Below are 21,744 nucleotides of genomic sequence, written 5' to 3'. Positions count from 1 at the left end.
CGGGGGAAAGGGATGGTGGGCATAGGGGTGGCGGGGGAGTAGGGGGCAGGGGGGGAGAAGGGGAAAGGGAAGGAGGGGCGGGCGGAGGGGAGTAGGAGGGCAGAGGGGAGGAGAAGGGGAAAGGGAAGAGAGGGGCGGCGCGGAGGTGGCGGGCGTGAGTTGCTGCTGGGAGGTAACAGGAGGAAAGAAAGAAAGAAGAAAAAGAAAAAGGAAGAAGAATAAGAAGAAAAGAGGAAAGAAAAGAAAAAGGAAAGAAAGAAAAAGAAAAAGAAAGAGAAAGAGAAAAAGAAAGAAAAAAAAGAAAAGGAAAAAAAAGTTTTTCACTTTACAAAAACTTCTACAAAAAAGTTTTTCACCTTACAAAAACTTCTACAAAATTTTTTCAAAAACTTCTACAGTGCATTACAATAAAATTTAAGACAAACTTAAAAAAAACTCAGGTTCCAAACAAGCCCATAGTGTACAACGCTAAGAATCAAAAGTAAACCATCACTGTGGACAAGTCTCAGTATATTTATATCTATCGGTTAATGATTTGTTGTCAATGTAGCTTTGAGAATTCCCCCATGAATTCTGTTTGATTTTAATGTGGACTTGTAGAAATATTTTAATGTTCACGAATCCAACAAAAGATTCTTCAAAAGTTAAACAAACATAAAAGTAGTAAATGTCGCAGGACTTGCCATGATAGAGAACGGCGCCCACACCACCCGCCCGAAAAAAAAAAAAAAAAACCTTACTTCCTGACTGGGCCAAAGCCGGTCTGACCATTGCTCCCGGTTCATTGGCAAAACCAGCTTCGGACGGAATCTAAACTTCTAAACCCTAAACCCAGATCCCTTCGTCGTCTTATTCTCCTGTCTCACACAGATACGCACTGAAGCACAGAGTCATCCATGGACGAGATGCTCTCTTCAGTTAAAAAGGAAGTAAGCCTTTTTTCTTTTTTCCTCTGAACTTGTTAAGGCTTTTTCTCTGATTTCTATTTATTTGTGAATTTTTCCTCGGCCTGATGATTAGCTGTGTTCTGTCGGTTTCAGAACCAGAAACTAGCCTTGGTTAGTTTAATCTTAGTAACAAATGGATTCTGTTTGAGTAGGTGCTCGTGGAGATGGTAAAGTTGGCTCAAAAGCGAGGAATGAAGGGTAGCAAAGGTGGGTGGAAGGAGTTTTTGAATTTTTATGACAAGAAAATTGGAGCCAGCTTGAGCGACCCTTCTAGGAGGCCCCTTGATACTTTGCTTGCCTTCTTAAAAACCTTTACCCAAGACGATGATTTGAAGGTGACCCCAATTTTGCTAGTTAATCTGTAATTTTCAAGCTAATTTGTGAAGTTGGTAGTTTTTATTGTTTCCCTTCCCCCCAGAAGAAAAGCCCAAACTTGACATTATCGGACTTTGTGCTGTACTTTTTCTCAGTTCTTTGAGAAGCTGCTGGAGTGCCATTCTAACCGGGACGCAGTTTACCAATTCCAGAAAACTTCTCCTGATGCTGAATCCCCTGAACAGGTTTTACTGCATGTCATCTATCACAATCACTACTCCTCATAGCTTTCGGTTTTTATTTATTGTATCAAGAACACGATGATATGTGTCCGACCTTGCATTCAATGCTGCGGCTGATGTTAATACGCTTTTGCTCCTCTTTTTCAGCTGGACGCTTTATGCTTTTCAGTGCCATGTTGATCTTTTATAATTTTTTTTATGCCTCTATTTCTTCCTTTTACAAATTATGGAGTTGCTGTTATGGCAGTGCAGAGGCTGGTTCGTTTAACTCTTGAACACCCCCAGTATCCAATTGATTATTCATTCCCGTCACATGAGGAGGTTGGTCTTCCCATGTTGAATTTACTCCTACTTAATGTGCTACTTTGAAAATGCAGCATGATTGTGTATTGGATCTTGGTGATGGTTGTGGTTTTATGTTTTTTCTCCAAGAAGCTGTTTAACTGTTGTGGTATACTCTCCACCAAACCAATGCTACAAAATAATAACAGTACTTTGGTGCAAACCCTTTTTGTCTTATTAGAAGACTGATATGGTTCTTGATTTGTTAACCCAAATAAGCAATGTCAACATTACTTTGCTGTTGGGTTTTGCCAATGTCTGAAGACGGACAATATTTCTAGGTTCTTGGTCATGTGTTAGAGCAATATTCTTGTATTTCAGTTGATTCTTGTGTAAGTTTAAATATTTTTTCCTGTGGTAAGGAAATGTAGGTGTTTTGATGTAATTTAAGCTTTCATTTATTGAATGGTTTTGAGCAGGGCTGGCTGGTTATGAAGCGCACTAAAAAGTCCAAGACCATGACATCTACTGCTATGGTTGCTGTTGATTGTGAGATGGTTCTTTGCGAAAATGAAACTGAAGCTTTGGTGAGGGTCTGTGTTGTTGACCGCAATTTGCAGGTATATGTTGAATACGTTGATCAAGTTTAATCTTTAAAGCTATAAAGGCTTGAATCCTCTTTAATACTTGACCTCTGGAGAACTTTCTTCTCGCCTTGAGTTGGAATGAGATAATTAGAATTGGCAGTGTTTCAGGTTAAACTAAATGAGTTTGTAAAGCCCAGTAAGGCAGTGGTAGATTACAGAACCGAGATCACTGGGATTGCTGCCAAAGATTTGGATGGAGCTACTTGTTCATTGTCTGATATACAGGTATCTTTTGTTAGTTAATAGGTTTTCTGACCCATGTGTTTGCTTGTTTTAATGTCTTCCTCTGCAATTATTTGATCATATAGAAATCCATGAAGAAGCTCCTATCACATGGAACTATCTTAGTTGGTCACAGTTTGAATAATGATCTTCGAGGTGGGTTGGTGTCCTTTGACCTAAACTTCGTGTGTTTTTTGCTTCATGTATAGTCCTTTGGAAAAGAAGGTTCATTGTTTACTCAATAGCAATCCTGTTTTCATGTGCAAAATATTGCAGCACTGAAGTTGGATCATGCAAGAGTAATTGACACATCCTATATCTTCAAGCATGGGGATGGCCCTTCAAGCAGGAGACTTTCCTTAAGTAACTTGTGTAAGGTAAGGCTGCCACTTGTGAAACCAGTATTTCATGGTTCCTTCAATTCTGAATATTTATTGAGTTATATAGTTGTCTCCAGGTAACAAGTTAACTAACATGCATAAGATGAGAGAACAATAAATATAAATAAGCATTTTGGATATTTCAAAACTTCTGTCGTTGGGTTTAAGGGGTGCGGAAGCAGACATGCCTGTAAACAGGGTATCTCAATATATAGATGGAACTTTTTCTAGACAAACATTCAAATGAAGTCCAATTCGCTGATGTATAAGCTCTGTAATAGTTAGCATCTGCTGCATTCTCTTCATGTGTAATATGCATGAATTACAGTTTGTGTACTTCAGTGAAGAAATCAGACTTTATATTCTTTGCAGTCTATATTAGGTTATGAGCTTCGGAAGGGGCAGAATCCTCACAATTGCCTAGATGATGCATGTGCCGCAATGAAACTCGTTTTGGCCAATATTGAACGAGGAGTAGGGAATGTAATTCCATTGGTTCATGAGGATGTAAGTTGAGAACTCCATCTCTGTTATCTTTTAATGAATTACCAACTTTTATGTTATTTGAATTTTTGGAATTAGGCACAAGAGGCGGATTTGGCAAAACTACTAGTTCATAGAATTCCAGTGAATGTTCACAGTGAAGATCTGCATGAAGTTATTCCAGGAGACTTTACAATTGAAATGAAGGTTTGAGCAACTATCCTTATTTCACAAGTAATCTCCGTTAAACTTGCTCTATGCTAATATCACTTTATAGTAATCTGTAGGTGATGCTTCTAATGCTGTAATTTACTGATCTTTTTTGAAGCATTAGGCTTTGTATCCAATTTCTTCACAATAAAACATGCAAATGTTACTTGTGAGTATTCATCATTTACAATTCCTTGTTGGCCACATTAAGGGGGGCACAAAGGTGGTGTTGCAGCAGTTCATGCTTGTGCTGCCTCACTGGCAGAAGTGCTTGATAAATGAACCTACTAAATTCAACCCACTCAATAGGGGGGAGGGATGGGTCAGGTGGCACGGGGGGAGAGAGTGTAACTGAGAGGACTTGGGTTTGAGACCTCCCACTTACACCTTAAAAAAAAAAAAACCCACTCAACACTCTTTGGGTGCTAGTTGTGTTTTGTATGCAAAATGTTTCTGTAAATCTTGGGCAGTGATTAGATGAATTCACTCTCTCTGATGCATGCAAACACACATTGTGCTTGGTTGGAATTGCTTACCTGTTAATGCTGGCAGGCTAATAAAAAGGCCAAAGGATCGAAATATTCGGTCTTTGCAATTTTCAAAAATCAGCAAGAGGCAAACGAAGCATTTGATTGCATTGATGGCTACTTGGATAAGGTATTGTTTTACTTTCCACTCTCTTCCCTCCAACATAATGTTGATAGGTTTGATCTTTGGACCAAATCAATAGTAGGATAAAACTCTCTGAGTGACAAGTCTTTGCCAATTGAAGTTATTGTCTCATGTATCTCGCTGACAACATAAATGATTCTGGTTGTGCCTGGCCTCTCTCCGTCGCATTTACCCTAACTGAAGTAAAATTGCCCAATTATTAGAATCATTATGGATTTAATCTGTAATTCATTCTGTTTCCAAATGTAGTTTTAATGACATAGCTGATCTGCCTGTTCCTAGGACACCTCCGGACGATCACAGAAGTCAATATCTTTTCATCTCAATAGAGGAATTGTTGGTAGTTTTTGTGTCCGCAAAATGGCTAAAGATTCTCCTGGTGTCATTACATCAAAGAAAAGATCATTCGAACCTGAGGAGGCCTTAACTGAGTCAAAGAAGTTGCATACTGATCAGGAGTGCAGAATAGTTGAGGAGTCTAGGGCATGCACAGAGCAGTGTCAGAGTCGTTTGGAGGAGATTGAAAGATTGAAGCAAGAATTAAGCCAAAGAGATCGTGAAATATCCAGCTTGAACAAGATCATTGTTGCTCTTACAAGGAAGCAAGGACTTTAATCTGCCATGTAGCGGTTTTCTGATTGGCTGATGTGGCAATAATACAGGAACAGCATTACGTGCTTCATGAAGCTGAGAGATTACTCAAGAAGAAACTCAGTAGTATGCGAGAAACTCATGGCTTAAAGAAGAGTTCTTATGGTGTTTGGCTTGAGAAAAGCTAGATGCTGCACTTGCTGCTAGAGGAAAATTAGTTGCCTAATGTCCATGGGTCCTTATGCTTACAGTACGAACTATAGATTTCTTACTGACGTGCGAAGCTCTTGTTTGATGCGATTATCATTTATTGCAGACTTTCACGTTTCCGCTGGTTTGCGCCCTTGGTAGAAACAGTTCATGTATTTCACGAGGTGGGCGTTGCTACTTTTTACAATTTATAGTTCGACCTTTCTTTTTCATTTTTTTTATAGTTGTGCTGGGTTTGAGGGGATATTTCAAGCTGTGATGTAAGATAATTCGAGCTGCTTGCAAGCATGTCAATGCTTGACTCGAGTTCACAGTCGACTTGCCTGAGCTTGGGAGCCTCGTTAATGTGTGGAGCAAAGTACAAGAGTGTTTGGCTTTAATGCTCGGGAAACATGAAAAGAAGAGGAAACATGAAAGGGAGTGAAAGATCAACAAAAACAAAAGCAAAGCAGTTCTTATTGTAGGATGAGGAGAGTTTTCATCCGATCCTGATGTCTGGACTGAATTCCATATGATTGTCAGCAGACGCAGTCTAAAATTAATGGCCATATGAGTGTATAAATATATAGTATTCGGGTTTCAACCCAAAAACAACGTTTTCTGTTCCCTGTACAATGACAGATAAGAACTTCAACTAGGAGCAGGGACGCGAAAGGTCAGCATATGTATAGGAAAAATAAATATCTTTAATTTGTCAGAAAATTCAAGGCACTATAGCGCCAACGGAAACCAATCCTAACCTGCGAATCAACTGTTGTTGCTCATTCGCTTTCGTAGTCTTCGTCATCTCCAAAACTGAAAACAGAAGCATCTGCTGCAATAGCTTTAATATCACCAGAACCTAGGTTTGGAATAGAGTCAACCCTCTCAACAACATCAAATTTCGTTTCTTTTGACGTATTGGTCTGAAAAGGTGCGGACTCCTTGCTCCCCAATGAGAGTTGTTTGGTCTGATCGGTGAAGGATGTAATTTGGTTATCTTTGCTACCTGATTCAAGAGGTGAAGTAGTTCCCACTGCAGATGATGTGTTATCTACACTTCTTCTTGAGGGTACAGACCCCTCTCCATCACTATCTGAAAAAACATCGTCATCATTATCTCGTTTTGGTGTAACCTCGACTTGAGCAGTGTTCGCGTCATTCCTATCATTTGATGATGCTTGACTTCCTACTCGTCCATCAGACCCCTTTGCCACTTGATCAGCTTTAAATTTGGATGATATTGTACCATCATAGTCTATCATCACAATCTCAACCTGAAAACCTGGAGAAGGCAATTTCCTCTGTGGAGTGCCAGATGTTTGTTAACAGGAAGAAATTAAATTAAAGTTCTATTTTACCCAAAAACGAAAAGGATGAAATTAAAGAAGAACGACTAAATAGCGCTGAGAAACAACAAATAAAGCTACAAAAAGGTGAAACTGTGTTACAGTAAGAGCAAAATCTTGGAAAAAATGAAAAGAAAAGATGAGAAAGATGAATGACTTACAATTGAGAGTTTGCTTATAAACAAACAAAAGTATTTGATTTACCTTATCAAAGCCATCAAGATCAGAGGAATCCAAAAGCACTCTATTTTCCATCATTGTCGTATTCAACCAACTGAAAGAAGGAGAAACAGCTTACCACCAAAAAAAGAAGGTGAAATATGAAACTAAAGAAAATATAAATTTGTCAAGAGTCTTAATGTATGCTTCAAATTTAATCAAAGCTCATGAAGACTAAGAATTTATCAAACACTTCACAATGTTTTAAAGGATGCGCACTTGATATCCTTGAAACTCCTCTTGCTCTCCTCTAGGAAATTAATTAAAAATACCACAGATAATATTTCTATGATGGTCATGCTGCACGCGCAATCAGATGCTACTGGATCATGACCAAATGCATACATATTTAGGCAACATATTTCAGAGAAAAATCAACAAGCGTGATGGGATGCTGCTGCAATTGGACATGCACTAAAAAGAAGCAGATACCAGGACAGTTTACACACCAATAGAAATCTCCTTGGCGATCCTGAAAGTGGATTTTGAAATCCCCCGCCAATTCTGTTAAACCTGGCTCCCCTGGTAGAGCAAAGACCACAATTCCCTTTTTTGCTGCACGCAACCAGAAGTCTTCTGGCTGCAAGAAGAAACGCAAAAAATTAAATGGTTTTGTAGCCCCATACAAAATTTTCAAATAGATCATAAATTAAACTCAATTAATGAAAAAGAGAATAACTCTCGAGTAGTCAGCACAGCCAATCAAATACATTTACTTGTAAAAATGAGGCAGTAATGAAGTGACAGATGATATAGAATACCATTAGGTCCTTTGTTTTCGGATGCTTTTTAGTGGAAAATAAAACTCCTGCAGACATGTAAATACTTTCGTCAGTTCAGCAAAACTGGTTTAAAATTCAAAAAAGGATAGCTTAAAGAGTCAGAAGTCACATTTTGCTCATAAAGAAAGTTTCTATTCTTGCAGCTAGCAAGGTCTAAAACTTTCTGAACCTTTTTGTTCTCTATACTCCACATATAAGAGATTGCTACTGACATAATAATCTTCTAGAAATTCTACTGCTATTTTCCATAGGGCTCTCATTGATCTTCAAAAGTAAGCAAGAAGTGCTGGTTGCCTCTGGCTGCATGAAAGTGAATATCTCACACGAAGCAGACCCTAATACTACTAGTGACATGTATAATTTTTTATTTATCTTGGAAGTTTAGAGAAAGACCCATCCCTCTCGCTCACATGTGCAGCAATTGTAAAGACCAATCCCTCTCTCTCACTCAAAGATGAAATAACTCTAAATCAAGCTCCGTATTGAAATCAGATGTTAATAGTCATGTTCAAGCTATTGGGTAAAAAGCCCTTTTCCTGGTTTGCATGACTGACAGGGACTTGCCACAAATGCAATGGTACATGTAATTACTTTTCCTTTGACTCCCAACTTCAGACAAGATATTAAAAAAGCCAATGATAATGATTTCATTGGTTTGCATTAATATATAAAGTTCTATATCTGGCAGTAATCCTAAACCATATTTGGTTTTGGATGATGATATTCCCCAAACTAAAATTTATCACATGAGAGATGCTACTTTTGAGAGACAGTAAAACTGAAGTACATCACCTGGCATAAATGGTAATTGTACAGACACTAATTAAACGAATAAATAAAGCAACGTCAACCAAATGTAGGTGACTTCTCAAACCGAATAAATTAACGAATCACCAGAACAGTAACAAAATACTGCTTCTCACTGTGGCAAAGTTAGCATGAGGCTCAACCCAGTACTTACCACTATGATTAGATATGGTAATGGCAGGTCTGATCCAATAAGGACACTTGTGGAGTCGAAATCCCCTCAGCATGCACCTGCAATATAGTAGCTTTTCAGTACCTTGATGGCTCAATACTTTGTATTTTTCAAGTAACTAATCTGAAGAGTACCTACGTCCAGGCGGAGTTTCACCATTGAAGTGCGTTAAAATGCGCTCAAAGTACTTCACATACCTCTATGGAAAAGCGAAAAATGAAAATTTGTTAGATCACATATATAAATAAGACTTTTATTCAGAAAAACAGTTCGTGCAAATTTTTGACTAACAATCTGGCCAGGGAGAATGAGACCCTTCCCATCTACACATCTTTTCTGGTTATAGTAATCAATGCACTCCTCAGCTGTGGGGAAAAACTGCAAAAGACGAGAAGTGTGGGACTAATACATGTTTCAGCTTTTCCCATCAAAAACAGCATTTTCTCTGAAACATATTTTACCTTTAAGAACAGAAGAAGACTACAGATCATCAATCCTGTCCTTGCCATACCAGCTTTACAATGGACAACCACCACATTCAGGATGTCCTCCTTCAACCATGAATAAGCACTTTGACAGAACAACTTAATAAGATGAATAGGAGGGCAATTATGGTCATCAAATGGGAAACTGGCAACCTGGACAAGAATTAAGCGTATCAGACACATTAAACTATCATTCTCATTAGTGATATAAGTAATGTAAGAGGAATACTTCAAAAAAAAGGAAAAAGGAAAAAAAAAGGCTTATGTAAGAGGAAAAACTACACTGTTCCAGCCTGCTTTCACGCTTTCACCAATGGTCACTTCCTCTCTGGGTGAGCGAAAATTTGCTATATTTATTAATTAATTGTTGCGTACGACTAGGATTGTATTTGTTGCACTTTCTTTAAACCATTTTCTTCCCTGAAATAAGAGTTCTTTCCTAGTTTTCAAAAATCTTTTTCCTTTGCCCCCTCCTTCATCCTATCAGAGCATTGCTCTTGAATTTTTTTTTTCCACTGGCAGCATCTTCCTACGAGATTTCAAAATGAATCATTAAAAAGACATATTAAGTAACTCAGCATTTTCTGACTGAATGATCAAAAAGCAAATCAAAACTACCCTCATTCCTTTGTTCATATTCTTTTCACTCCAGAAATTTATAGAGCATAAATTGGAGATCACAAATGACAGTCAAGCTACACTTGGTTTAGACTCTTGAATTGCAGGAATGAAATTGAAATACAGATTTTATTGCAGGAGAAAACAACACCTTTCCCTGGAACAGTGACGCATCGTATAACCTCTCTGAACAAAGATTGTATACTTTGTACTTCCCCTGAAAACCAAAGAAATATATAAGGCATATCAAATTGCAAAAGCAGCAAGTAAAACGAAGAGTAGAAAAGTTATCTAAAGCTAGCGAACAAGGAGCAGATATAGTGAGATAAGGCAGTTTCAAGTGTTCAATAGCAGTACACCATCCATTTTAGTCGCATGCCTTGAGCACATATCATGGGGATTGAAGTAAAAGTTAGTGAATTAATATGAGGCCCATGTGACGTTAAAAGCAACAGTCCTGATCAAGGTAACTACATTACCAATTTGTGTATCTTATATTTTTGTTTTGAGTTCAAGGGCGAGGCCAAGCGTTACAAGGGGAAAATGGAAAGCGGAGAAAATGATAGTTGAACCAGGGTCCTCATCGCCACCTAGCTAATGTTCCTACAAGCTGAGCTGGGTCTTAGGGATAACATGCATATCTTATTTAAACCATTGCTAATTCAGGTAATCCAATCAACAAACAAAGCATTGTTCTCCAGATATGTTTTTACGCACGTCATGTCTAATTTAGCTTAAAAACTAAAAATTAATTTTGAAAGAAAAGAGTGGCAATAATATATAAATTTACCTTGTTTTAGGAAATTGATTAACTTTTTGAGGTGATGATGGTACATTGGTACCTTAATAGGAAAGTACAGTAACTAAATGGTCCAATCAGATATTTCATGGTAGAAATACATATTCTGTACAGATATTTTTGGCAGCAAATTGTATACAACTAGTAGTTACCAATTTGATGAAAACAAAGTTTCACACTTCCATGTGATTCCGATACAAACCCTGTGTCATATTTCCAACAAATATACTTAGTAAAACTGAGATGTGTTTGGGAACATTTCATATGCAAATTGTGTTTTTTTTTTTTTACCTCAACAAAGCCAAAAAATCCAGAACTCATATCACCAGCTGGAAAACCCATTGCAATGATGTTCTCAGTTATATAAGTCATATCTAAATCAAATCCCCTTCCTGAAATAAGGCATTGAAAGAATACCAGAGTTACTTGTCTAGATATATGAGTGTGTTACAAAAGGTCCTTGCTTCTCATAAATGAAAATAAGAACATAAGTGGGTGGCATATTAAGCAATTGGAGAAATTCAACTGCAATAAACTTCATAATTCATCGAGAGTTTGAAAACCAAGTTGACAAGGTACATGAGCAATATTTCATTGTGTAGCCATCATATCAATTTCAATTGCATAAACGTCTTATGTCCAAAAAAAAGGTTTATTCACACTTACTCATCCAGATTTTGGAAATAGTGGCAAAAGATTGTTAATGTTCAATCGCAGAGAGCAAAGACTAGTCATACAATTAAAGCAAAGAAATAAGAACTTGATCGACCTGGTATCTTCGCTTGTTCTGTGAGACAATGTGACGTGCCTTAACTTGAACAGCCTTAACTGCACTGAAAGATGAATCAACTATTCCTTTAGTGAGCGACTCAAAAACACCTGATTGTGCAGCAGCTGAGCTGTCTCCAGAACTATCATTTGGTTTCAAAGGCAAATTCAGTCCAAATCCACTGGCTAGACGTGAAAATGCAGACTTGGGAGCATTTCCGGCCTGTGAGTTTGGTGTCGCCGGTGCTAAGGGTTGTGGAAGTTTCAGACCTTTGGCCCAAGAAGATATGGCAGATGTCGACAACATAGAAGATGAGCCACGTGGGGAACTGTCTACCGCAGTAGCAGTCACTACACGAGGTTCGACATCTGAACCCTCACTAGAATGAGGATTTGCTGAATCACCAGAATTAGTATCCATTCTGCAAAAAGGAAAAAAAAAAAGATAACAAGTTTAGATAAGACACAAAAATAAAATATCATATCGACATCCTCTTCACATGTCCCTTCATTCCACACCTAAAAACACCCAATGCTACTCTCTTCCATTCAGTTGGCATGGAAACAAATTGAAAAATACTAAAGCGTGCTCTTTCAGTTATCTAAATCATATCTCTCCACATCGCTCGTATAGTTAATGCATAGGCGGTATGGCAATGTCAGTCTGCAAATATACACATTTGTGGCTTGTCTGTGAGGAATCTACCATGCGTTTCACTTATTCAAATAAAATAGCTTTTAGTACCAAAAAAAAAAAAAGAAAGAAAAGAAAATCGATGATACAAACACTGTCACATTGTGCAGCCTTACGGGTAGATATGATGCAAAATACTGAAAAGGGAAAACCAGCAATACTAGAGATCACAAGCGATAAAACTGCTTTGAAAAAAGCTACTATTTACATATATTTATTAGCATAGCATGCTACTCTGTTAAAAAGAATTAAAAACGAGATACGAAAATGTAAATGCATTTATAATTGCTTCATTCAATCCAACAAATTTTTTTTTTTCAAAATAACAACTAATAAAATGCGTGGATTTCCATCTCGACCTCTAATTCGTCATTTTCAATTTCAGTAGATGAATGACGAGAAATACAATCAATCGCGTACCAAATGCAAGAAATAATAAGAATAAAATAAGCAAACAAATTCACGGACAATTAGTTCTACGTGTGCGACGTGAAGAGTCTATTACGTCTGATAGAAGTCATCGAGATCTAGGTAAGCAAGTATAATTTGACATAGAAATCGCGAAATGCGAAGCAATTAAATGTGGATCAGAATGCGGGGGCCTACTCACAGAGCTAATGAAGATCCAGAAATCCTCCGTTTATTCTCGAACAATGCTGCGAGGCTTAAGACTGTATCTCTCCTTCTTCTTCTTTCTAGCCTTTTAGGATTATAGTTTTTTAACTTTTTCTTTTCTTCTTCTTTAGGCGTAGAGGTATCAGCTCCGGCGCTCTTGACGCTTGCAGAATAGTGAGGTCGGAATTAAAATGGAGGTGAGGCCGCGATGGAGGTGGTGGAGCAGCAAAGGTTAATTGTTATTTTTGGAGCTACGATTCGGTGCAGTAGGCTTTACTATACCAACACTAGTAGTTGCCAACTCAGCCACAATTCGCAATTTCTACTGGCACTATCATATAGTAGTGTTTTGACAAAAAAAAAAAAAAAAAATCATATAGTAGTGGTACGTTGCTGCCTTGCTGGTTAATGCATAGCAATCCAGGGCCCCGGTGATAGGCCTGTCAATGGGTCGGGTCTAGACCCGGATCCGGACCAGATCCGTGAAATTTTTGCGGGTATGGGTAGAGATTTAATTCCGTTTTCCGGATCCGGATCCGGATCCGTTTTGTCAAACAAAAAACGGGTCGGATACGGAATATAGTATTCCGACCCGTTTTAGACCCGGATCCGGATATAAATGAATTAATAATTTAAAAAATATATATTTATCAATATAATTTGATTAGGGTGATGTATTTTAATAAAGTTAATTTGATTTCTTTTCTTATTTGATTTTTTCTTTGCATTAGTTAGAAATTAGTTTACAAATATATTTTTTTCTCATTTTTATTAGAAATTATAAATTTTGGTAAATTTGTTCGGGTAGACCCGGATCCGGATCCGGAACATAGAATAAAAGACCCGTCGGGTAAACGGGTCGGATCAGGATCCGACATAGTAATTCGGGTCCGGGTCCGGAATAATGAATTCCGGCCCGGACCCGGCCCGTTGACAGCCCTACCCGGTGATCCGGCTCAAACTTTGGATAAGATCGGGGCCGTTTGGATTGCAATTTTTCTCAGAATAATTGCTACGTTTTCGTAAACACAATTTTTAATCACCTTTTTATTTCACATAGATCAAATCGCTATAGTAATTTTTCTATAAAAAAACCCAGAAAAATGCAATCCAAATTGGGTAATTGGTCATTTTATTCTTCCTCCTTTTATTATTATTTTTTTTACCAAAGATTTGGTCACTCAACCAACGGCTAAACATAATATACATTATATATACATAGCAAGATTAATCTCACGTATACTGAAAATGTATATATTACTACACGGGGATATGGATAAATTCCTATCAAGAAAAAACAAACAAAAATAAATAATGGCTGCCAAGACATTCAATGACCAAGCTGTCCTTAACAATCTATCCACCTGTGCCTATGGTGCCAATCTACTTTCTTAATCCTGGTTTTCAATCAACAGACATATTTCAAACTGTGAGTAATATGTTAATAATGAGCAATAGTATCCAATCTGCTTTCTTGACTATACTACCAAACCAAAAAAAAAAAAGAAAAAAGAAACAAATAAAACTACCAGCTTAATAAATAATCATCTAACCAAAAAATTATTTTAAAATCAATATTAACTTTCTCGTCATAAACCCTGATTACATGACTCATTAATAAAGAAATTCAAATTACGATTAATAAAGAAATTCAAATTACGATTAATAAAGAAATTCAAATTACGAAAAAGACCATGAGCATCCCTGCGCAAAGAGTTGGACAAAACCAACTAATTGTTCTATATATTTGTTTGGGAAATTACTGATTCATGACATGTTTTAAAATTCATACATAAGAAAGGGCAGAGAGGTCAATGCACCTCAAATTCATTTTGTGGAGAACGGTAAGGAGTAATGACGGTAAACAGAATCTAAATTGTACAATCAGTAGGTTATTATGTCCTGAGAATTACGTAAAATTACAAAAGTGACAAACCTTTTGGTTCAAAACTAACTTCGAATGGATATGCCTTGCCCCCTAATCTATATCCACGCATATGAAGTAAAATTTAGAAAGGCCCAGTTATAGCCCATCCAGCATTTTCGTGCAAGAAGTTAAAGGGATCTAAGTAACGTATGTTCACAAGAAACCCAAACTTGAGGCCCAGACAACAAAAACAGTGTACAGAATTTGACCCACCCGCGTCCCAGTCAAGACTTTCCGCTCCAACGCGCCCCACCGAAATAAGCCGAAGTGCACTTTGAACTTTGAAGTCCTGAAGCAAGCATCCAACAGTAAAAGACCTCCCAATTCCCATGGACGCCGGAACAGCAGCTGCCGCCGTCTCTTGCGAGAAGGCCAGTCGTCCCTGGTTGTTTTCGCGGCGGATATTTGAGGTTTGGCGCGCTTACCAGCACCTACTCGACAAGTGAAATATTGGTTTGACTACTTGCTTATACGTCTGACGGTGATGCTTCTTTTGGTGACATATTGAAATGTAATTGCAAATTCTGTTCATTTGCACAACCGTACAATACTTTTTGTTGCTAATCTGCTTGGAGCGTGAAGCAGATTGTAAATGAGCTAACTTTGCTTTTGATTACACAGATTTGCCGTTTGGAATGTTAGTAAAATGTTTTCTTGTATGAGTTTGAGAAGAGCTGGCCTTGCTGTTGGCAATCCAATTAGATTATTCTCCTTTGGTTGTTCCTAGTGACGCTACAAGCTTATGGCATAGCTAGAATGTAAGTTGCTTAATTTTCAAAAGAACAGGATTAATCTTCACTTTGAACTTGTTACTCTTGCCTACTGCACTTCATTAGTTATCTTCAGGATATACTAACATACAAGAGTAGCTTTCAACCTAATTGACGGTTGAAGTCTTGGAAGACTGTATGGTTCAGGTGTCGTTTTCCACCATCGTGTGCTTGTCCATGAACAAGCAACGGTGCCAGAGTGAATAGGGTTTCATGATGCTACCCAAAATCCTCCTTCCCTGCTTCAGATTCAATGCCTGCCTATGTAATAGATTCTCCTAGCATTCACATAAAACTGAGGAGGACGAAGGCAAGTATTCTGTGGTGCCTGATGCTTTCTTGACATTAAACTACAGACGACGAAGACAAGTATTCTGTGGTGCTTGATGCTTTCTGCTTGCAATTTATGTCTGATAAATGTGGGCCTGAATTAGGCGAAATCAAGGATGCGAGTGATTATTGAACTTGAATGTAATAACGAAGCTCCTTTCATAGATAGTAGAATGACTCGTAAATTCCATTAGGTTGCAGAGAAAGCTCGCTCACTCATTTCCTACCTTAAAATCAAACAATTCACTGTTTCTTGATAGATATGTAATGCGTTCAAGCAATTCTCTCTTGTTGATTATGAATATAAACAGACCATTGTATAACAGGCTTAAGAATGCGGTTCATAGTAGCCATAAATCCCATAGAACGTCTGCGCAAGAGTTAGCAGTAACAAGACCACTGCAGCAACGAAGGAGATAATTGCCCACGGATTATTGAAATACTTGTGACTTAAAGTTGCTCGCCAGGTGTTCCACCTGTGCTCACAATAGCGGTTTACTTGCTGAGACAATGGAGAAAGATAACTGTCGTTTATGTCAAAAACCACCTCTTGGCAAAGACGATTGAAAAGATCAGCAACTTCAGCATCACTGCCAAGCCAGTGCTCGATTATCCCATCATAATGTAGGACGCTTACATCTTCTGGGGAATTGATCAAGTTATCCATGAAGACCACATATGAGGTTATGTAATTGGTGCTGTCAAGATGACATTGCTCAAAAGCGATAAGGTTGAGAAAGAGGGATTTTGTGCCATCGTGGATTAGGAGCCGAGGAATCTTGAGAACTCCATTCTTGAATTTCACATCCCAGAATCTGTCAGTCTTCCTTTTCTTGAAATTAATCCCAGCCTCTCTTAGCTCCGTGACACAATGGAGTAGCTGCTGTCTTCGCTTGTCTGCTACACGGTTGGAATGCGACCACCTTTTTACCCAAATCCTGGGTGTTGGTTGAGGCCCTATTCGAAGAAGACTCCTTCGGAAGACATCAAGGGAGTGAAGACCTCCTAGTTCCGCCAGTGGATCAAAAGCGGAAGTGTGTCCCAACGATGATTCCAATTTGGTCCTGTCACTATTTGTCAATGGTTCGTCCGTCGGGGTCAATGGATCGAAGAATCTCAAAGCTAGCTTAGCCACTATTCCTTTCAGGTCCGGCTGACCCATCTGAAGACCAAATAGCCGATCAAGTACGAATAGAGGAATTTGGTTCTCCAGCATTATCATATCCCGTTGAATGGAATGCATTGAGCCTCGCATTGCAAATATCGGATCATTTCTAGAGTAATCAAGCTGATTGAATCCTTCAGCAGCGCCACGAAAGAGCTCCAGAATAAAACAACAATCAAGAACCATCATCTCCACGAACTCATTGCTGCTGAGGCAAATTGGTCCTTCATAACAAGCACGAGCTCTTTCTTCAAGTTCTTTGATAGCATCAAGATACAGCTTTATATCTTGATTAGTCCGTTTCAGAATATGGTAAACAGCACGCCATTTGTGAGGATCCATATTGCGAAGTCTCTTTTTGTTATGATGATAAGGTCCCAAGGAGACAATCTGGGGCAGATAAGCTTTATCATCGCCTTCTCGCAGGTATTGAGGCACTCTGTAGATGCAGAGCTTTGACCATGTAACTGCGTCATCATCTTGGTTAGCATGATCAAGTTTTTCTCTGATGCTGATCACCCACTCTGGTTCTGGTGATTTGGGACCCTCTTCAACATTACTAGTTACATCTTTGACCGCAACCTGCAATGAATCCAAGGGTTGATGCTGTTCTTTCTGCACCTGCAGCGGCCGCTGGGCTCGTACTTCTTGTGAGAGTTCAATTGACCGAGTTGCAGTTGTAGGGTTTTGAACCTTTTGAAGTCCAGCTTCAACAGTTTCGTTGAGTTTGAGGGTGATGAGGTACCAACTCAAGAGCTCTTTGTTGAACACAGCCACCATTGTCGGAGAGAGAAAAGGAAAAGGTATGTGATATTTCTCCAGGTTTTCGTCAAGTAGATTGTTCTCCGTTAACCATTAAAAGCTTTATCAAAAAAGTCGGTACGCTTTCTTGGAGGAATCTCTAAATCAGCATGCTGGCCATGGAACAATAATGAAAAAGTTGGTGACTTCTAATAATTCTTTGACGTTGAAGTTGAGCCAATCCAACTCCAACTTTCACGCGAGTCATTTGTAATAAAACTCCCCTTCCTTTTGCTTTTCGGTGTTCTATTCTATCATGATGAAATGTACAGGACAACTTGTTTTGTAGTACTGTGTATTACAGCATATGGGTAAAAAGAAGCAAGGCAATAATATTTAACCTAATAAGGAATTAGGTTGGTGTTCAACCTTCAACGCATGGCATATAATCTGGATATAATATGACTTTCTGTGGTATATACATATATATTCTAATACTGTATCAATTTTTACTTAATCTAATGCTTTTACTCTCGAGAGATGAGTCGGATGGTTCAAGAAGAAGGAGTATAAGTAAGAAATTTTGGATTTAAGTCCTCCCACTTATATTTTAATTTAAAAAAAAAACACTAATGTCTTTTTTAGTGTATTGTATTGCTAAAATCTTAGTGCAAATGTCTTTACCGCCATTGTCAAGAATTAGACAAAATATAGGAAGGAGAAGAAGATGCATTTAACACCAAGGCCGTAGACAAGTCACAGCATTGAAGAAAATAATAAGTGAATAATCAGAGACGACACAACATGTGAATCATCCATCGTATTCTGGACTATTATTCTGTGTATTTTAGCCCTACCTATTTTCTTTTTTAGTGAAAATTAAACATGGGGAATGAATTGAGGTGGTTTGAAAGTGCAAAATATTTGTTGTTAATTCATGTCTGCTGGAGAGAGCAAAATATGACACCAGCACGGTCCACCCTACCTACTAATTCAGTCTAATTGTTGAAGCTGAAGAAGCTAGTCGTGCACGCTTCATCCCTACAACTAAAGCATGAAAGCCCCACAAGCAAATTGGATGCATTCTTCTTAGTTACTGCGCCACCGTGATTTAAAACATTTTCCAGTTGCTTCTCAGAAGTAAGGAGTTTAAAGCTCATACCTCCGCTGAAAGAATAGAATAAAGAGAGAACCAGTATTAAGATTGTCAAAAATTGTTTCATGATTTGAAATGAAGTTGAATTGTTGATCGCCATCGCTGTGTTTGAGTAACTAATGGGGAGTAACACAAGCAAGAAGGGAGATAGCTTTAAGCGTCCGCTCAAAGCAATGTGAAGCTAACACGCTAACGTCAGGTTGCTTCCCAGTTCAGTTCACACGCTCATTGTCCAAATCAATATCCCTCACAAACCTTTCCTCACTATCTAGCTAGGTATAAACCAAGATAGAAAAGGGTGATAGAAATTAATGTTGGTAATCCAACAAGGCATTTCAAGACGCTGGACAGACGATGATATTTGCAGACTTGCAGCTTGTGCTTTTTTGTTTCTTCAGTTGGGTGAGAGCAGCAAAAAGAAGATGATTAAATGCTGCTTCTTCCCCCCTTCGGCATTTCCATATTCTCTTCTCGACTTAATCACATTGCGCTCCAGCCTAAAGTATCCGTCTTCTCCCCACATGAGTTCCTCACCACGCAATGATCCTTACCATTTTCTGACCCGTACCCGACCAATGGTTTAATGCATGCACCAGTAAATATGCCCTGTGAAAATTTTACCAAGTTAGAGTTAGATGCAGTGAGAGATCAGTACACCTGAATGCTTATCCAACTTTTGGCAACAAATACTTTTTACACTGATTGACGACATAAATTCAGTTAGTATCCCATTTGATAATTATTTGATAGATCAAATATTTGCTCCACCAAAAAATGTTTAGCAAGAAGATTCATAAACCCTTCATTCATTTTACTACATATATACCTCAATTCTACCGCAACAAAAGGAAGGGTTTAGCTGCTAACTGACACGTAAAGTTGGAATGCTCTGCCAGAAGCTTCAATTGCAACACTAACAGGTTGGTGTGCCATTGCCTTTTGCAGCGCTTTCTCACTGTAAGGTGGTACATCTTCATACCCATCTATGCTTACAACTCTGGCATTCTTCTGCAACAATTCAACATATAACAATGATATATTAAGCACAAAAGAAAAATGTGTTTTAAATTTCAAAGATGCATAAATGAACAAAAGGGGGCGGGGGGTAAATGAAATGTTACGAACACGAGAGGGGTCATAAATCCCGTTAAGTCCCTCGTATGGGTAGTCATCTTCACCATTGGCGATAATGAAATCAAAGGCATAGTCCCTAATGCTCCCATTGCAGCAGAGGTTATAGGTTCTTGTTCCACTGCAGCTATGGTCGACTCGAGAACGCCCAGCAGCTTCCTGTTTAACAACACAAGCAAGGCCAGTTAATGCTAATTTCTCTCATACGTCCAATGGGCCATCTGTCCTTCTTCATTTCACTCTCGGAACACCTTATGCCCACTGATTTCGTACTAATTCAAAACCTACCGGTGCATCCATCAAGTATCAGTGGGCCAAAATCAACTTTATCCATACAATTTTTTTTCTTTGGAATCGACTTTCTTTATTTCTGGTAATTATCATAAATTGAAAGGAAAAGAAGAATAAACATATGCTGCATCAATCCTTTGGTGAGAAAGCCATTAAAAATGCTTTCCGTCCAAGATCATGTACTCTTTTTCTTTTCATTTATCCTTTGGTGAGAAAACCATTACCAACTTTCTTGAATTATTGATTAGTCTTAACTGCATGGGACGCGAGTGGGTACATCTTAACGAATCATATGTCACCATGTTTTGATGGGTTTGGCCAGGATCACCATCTTGACGGATCAGGGTGTGTTATAGGGAATTTTTTGTTAAAAAAATGACTCATCATTATCAACTGAATCAACTTGTATTGTTAAAAGTGAGGAGCCTTTTTTGACTAATTAACGTATGGCCATTACTTGGATTAATAAACAACAACATGCAACAGGGCCAACTGCCAAAGATTTCTTCGGAAGTGGCTTGATTGATCTCTAGATGTTAGTGCCATGTTACCTGTGTTGCAGGTCACCTGCAGGCAGCACTGATTTTCTTTTTCTTTTTCTTTTTTTTTTTTAATGGCCGCCGAGACTTTACCTGGTTTCATTTGAATCTGTCGCCCATTTTTAGCACAAATTTTACTGATATTGCATTATGTGGTTATTTAATTAAGCACAATGTAGAGGGAGAAATCCTCTGTGGACACGTGTCAGATGTTCTGTTCGGACTCCACCCCAAGCCCGAACTGAGCGCAGCTAGCTGTCGTAGTTGAAAACGGTCAAGTTTTCGGGATAAGATCAAAGTCAAAGTTCAAAAAAGATACTACTTCTAATAACCTAGTAGGACTTATACTCATAGATGACATAACTACTAAGAGTAAACGCGGATAACTTTGGACGACTCCATGATTATTCAGGGGAGGCTTTATAAATAGTGGACAGACATATTAGAAAGAGGTACAAAAAATACAATACATTTACTCTCCTCTATTCTATTATTTTCAAGCTAACTTGAGGTATATTCCATTATTCTCAAGCTGACTTGAGTGTCGGAGTTACAACGAGGAGATAGTCTCGATGTTCGCCACATTGCAGGTTAGTTCAATTGCTTTTATTCGGTTCATGCTCTTGGCAGATTCTTCACACAATTATCTTATAAATACAGCAAGCGAATCCCGGATTGTGACACCATCACAAACGTTTTTTTTCCCCGGGGGAGGAGGGGTGGAGGGGTTGAACTGGCTTTTAAATTGTAAAAATGCATTAGGTTTACCTCCATAATCAATCAAAGAGATTCAAATTTAATTTGCATGCGACATGCATACATACCCGTACTGATGCTAGTAGTGCAATAAAATTTGTTGTGGTAAGAATAATTCAATTATGTTATCACTGGAAACAACGGCCAAATGCTAAGAGCAAAAACGGGATCTTGAGCAAATTGATCAATTGTTGCAGTTAGACACTCAGGTTTGTTTTATTTTCACATGGCTACTTCAGCAGTGGAACGGAAAAATTTTGAATCTGGAGAATAGTTCATCATCAACCAGTGGCAGATGACTACGATCTGAATCAAGAAGGCCAAAGTGCATACCTCCATGGGACTGCTAACTCTAAGATTTTTTCCGTTTTTTTTCGGGGGACATGTCACTCTAGCATATCTGGGGACAAATTAGATGAAGATGGAGACTTAAATAATTTCTTTGATGGC

The 21,744-nt window shown here is 38.4% G+C and overlaps 4 protein-coding genes and 1 long non-coding RNA gene across 8 annotated transcripts; 2 read left to right on the top strand and 3 right to left on the bottom strand.

Annotated features, from left to right (window-relative positions):
• The first annotated feature begins 755 nt into the window (after window positions 1-755).
• On the top strand, window positions 756-5,421 carry LOC113753258 (small RNA degrading nuclease 3-like). 4 transcript variants are annotated; one of them, XM_027297359.1, is made up of 12 exons: window positions 767-929; window positions 1,100-1,282; window positions 1,418-1,507; window positions 1,757-1,825; window positions 2,266-2,406; window positions 2,542-2,658; window positions 2,742-2,811; window positions 2,932-3,032; window positions 3,408-3,542; window positions 3,618-3,725; window positions 4,281-4,385; window positions 4,683-5,421. In XM_027297359.1, exons 1-12 carry the CDS (start codon window positions 897-899, stop codon window positions 5,013-5,015), a joined length of 1,485 nt encoding a protein of 494 aa, XP_027153160.1. In that variant the 5' UTR covers window positions 767-896; the 3' UTR covers window positions 5,016-5,421. The 4 variants fall into 4 exon arrangements, with proteins under 4 accessions (XP_027153163.1, XP_027153162.1, XP_027153160.1 ...); XM_027297361.1 differs by lacking the exons at window positions 4,281-4,385; window positions 4,683-5,421 and having other exon boundaries at window positions 762-929; window positions 3,618-3,731; XM_027297360.1 differs by lacking the exons at window positions 767-929; window positions 1,100-1,282 and having other exon boundaries at window positions 1,433-1,507; window positions 1,752-1,825.
• A 187-nt stretch (window positions 5,422-5,608) lies between these two features.
• LOC113753260 (phosphatidylinositol 3,4,5-trisphosphate 3-phosphatase and protein-tyrosine-phosphatase PTEN2A-like) lies at window positions 5,609-12,704 on the bottom strand. Its single transcript, XM_027297363.1, has 13 exons — window positions 12,484-12,704; window positions 11,177-11,601; window positions 10,703-10,800; window positions 10,590-10,614; window positions 9,764-9,855; window positions 8,971-9,147; window positions 8,801-8,887; window positions 8,644-8,708; window positions 8,492-8,568; window positions 7,510-7,556; window positions 7,198-7,328; window positions 6,734-6,803; window positions 5,609-6,484 (listed from the first exon to the last, which is right to left on the bottom strand). The coding sequence occupies exons 2-13, from the start codon at window positions 11,598-11,600 to the stop codon at window positions 5,963-5,965; spliced, it is 1,815 nt and encodes a 604-aa protein (XP_027153164.1). The 5' UTR covers window position 11,601; window positions 12,484-12,704; the 3' UTR covers window positions 5,609-5,962.
• Window positions 12,705-14,701: 1,997 nt separating this feature from the next.
• On the top strand, window positions 14,702-15,213 carry LOC113751346. The gene is made up of 2 exons (XR_003464817.1): window positions 14,702-14,926; window positions 15,037-15,213. It is a non-coding gene; the product is annotated as an uncharacterized LOC113751346 (long non-coding RNA).
• Window positions 15,214-15,655: 442 nt separating this feature from the next.
• On the bottom strand, window positions 15,656-17,783 carry LOC113751345 (UPF0481 protein At3g47200). The gene has a single exon (XM_027295321.1). It carries the CDS (start codon window positions 17,458-17,460, stop codon window positions 15,844-15,846), a length of 1,617 nt encoding a protein of 538 aa, XP_027151122.1. The 5' UTR covers window positions 17,461-17,783; the 3' UTR covers window positions 15,656-15,843.
• A 636-nt stretch (window positions 17,784-18,419) lies between these two features.
• On the bottom strand, window positions 18,420-20,008 carry LOC113752833 (cysteine proteinase RD21A-like). The gene is made up of 5 exons (XM_027296884.1): window positions 19,997-20,008; window positions 19,703-19,867; window positions 19,445-19,585; window positions 19,062-19,183; window positions 18,420-18,588 (listed from the first exon to the last, which is right to left on the bottom strand). The coding sequence occupies exons 1-5, from the start codon at window positions 20,006-20,008 to the stop codon at window positions 18,420-18,422; spliced, it is 609 nt and encodes a 202-aa protein (XP_027152685.1).
• Between the last annotated feature and the right edge of the window lie 1,736 nt (window positions 20,009-21,744).

The sequence above is a fragment of the Coffea eugenioides genome, chromosome 11 (genome assembly GCF_003713205.1).
Source record: "Coffea eugenioides isolate CCC68of chromosome 11, Ceug_1.0, whole genome shotgun sequence".
In the NCBI taxonomy this organism is placed as follows: Eukaryota; Viridiplantae; Streptophyta; class Magnoliopsida; order Gentianales; family Rubiaceae; genus Coffea; species Coffea eugenioides.
Note: the sequence above shows the minus strand (reverse complement) of the source record. Positions and strands in the feature narration are given on the sequence as shown.

Excerpts from the sequence above, each read along its gene's own strand:
- LOC113753258 (XM_027297359.1), top strand. The coding sequence starts at position 897 with ATGGACGAGATGCTCTCTTCAGTTAAAAAGGAA. Across the intron at positions 2,407-2,541 it reads TTGTTGACCGCAATTTGCAG|GTTAAACTAAATGAGTTTGT; the intron begins GTATATGTTGAA and ends GCAGTGTTTCAG. Across the intron at positions 3,543-3,617 it reads TTCCATTGGTTCATGAGGAT|GCACAAGAGGCGGATTTGGC; the intron begins GTAAGTTGAGAA and ends TTTTGGAATTAG.
- LOC113753260 (XM_027297363.1), bottom strand. The coding sequence starts at position 11,600 with ATGGATACTAATTCTGGTGATTCAGCAAATCCTCATTCTAGTGAGGGT. Across the intron at positions 10,801-11,176 it reads CAAGCGAAGATACCAGGTCG|GGGGATTTGATTTAGATATG; the intron begins ATCAAGTTCTTA and ends TTATTTCAGGAA. Across the intron at positions 8,569-8,643 it reads GAAACTCCGCCTGGACGTAG|GTGCATGCTGAGGGGATTTC; the intron begins GTACTCTTCAGA and ends ACTATATTGCAG.
- LOC113751345 (XM_027295321.1), bottom strand. The coding sequence starts at position 17,460 with ATGGTGGCTGTGTTCAACAAAGAGCTCTTGAGTTGGTACCTCATCACC.
- LOC113752833 (XM_027296884.1), bottom strand. Across the intron at positions 19,586-19,702 it reads GGATTTATGACCCCTCTCGT|AAGAATGCCAGAGTTGTAAG; the intron begins GTTCGTAACATT and ends GAATTGTTGCAG. Across the intron at positions 18,589-19,061 it reads ACTTTAGGCTGGAGCGCAAT|CGGAGGTATGAGCTTTAAAC; the intron begins GTGATTAAGTCG and ends CTATTCTTTCAG.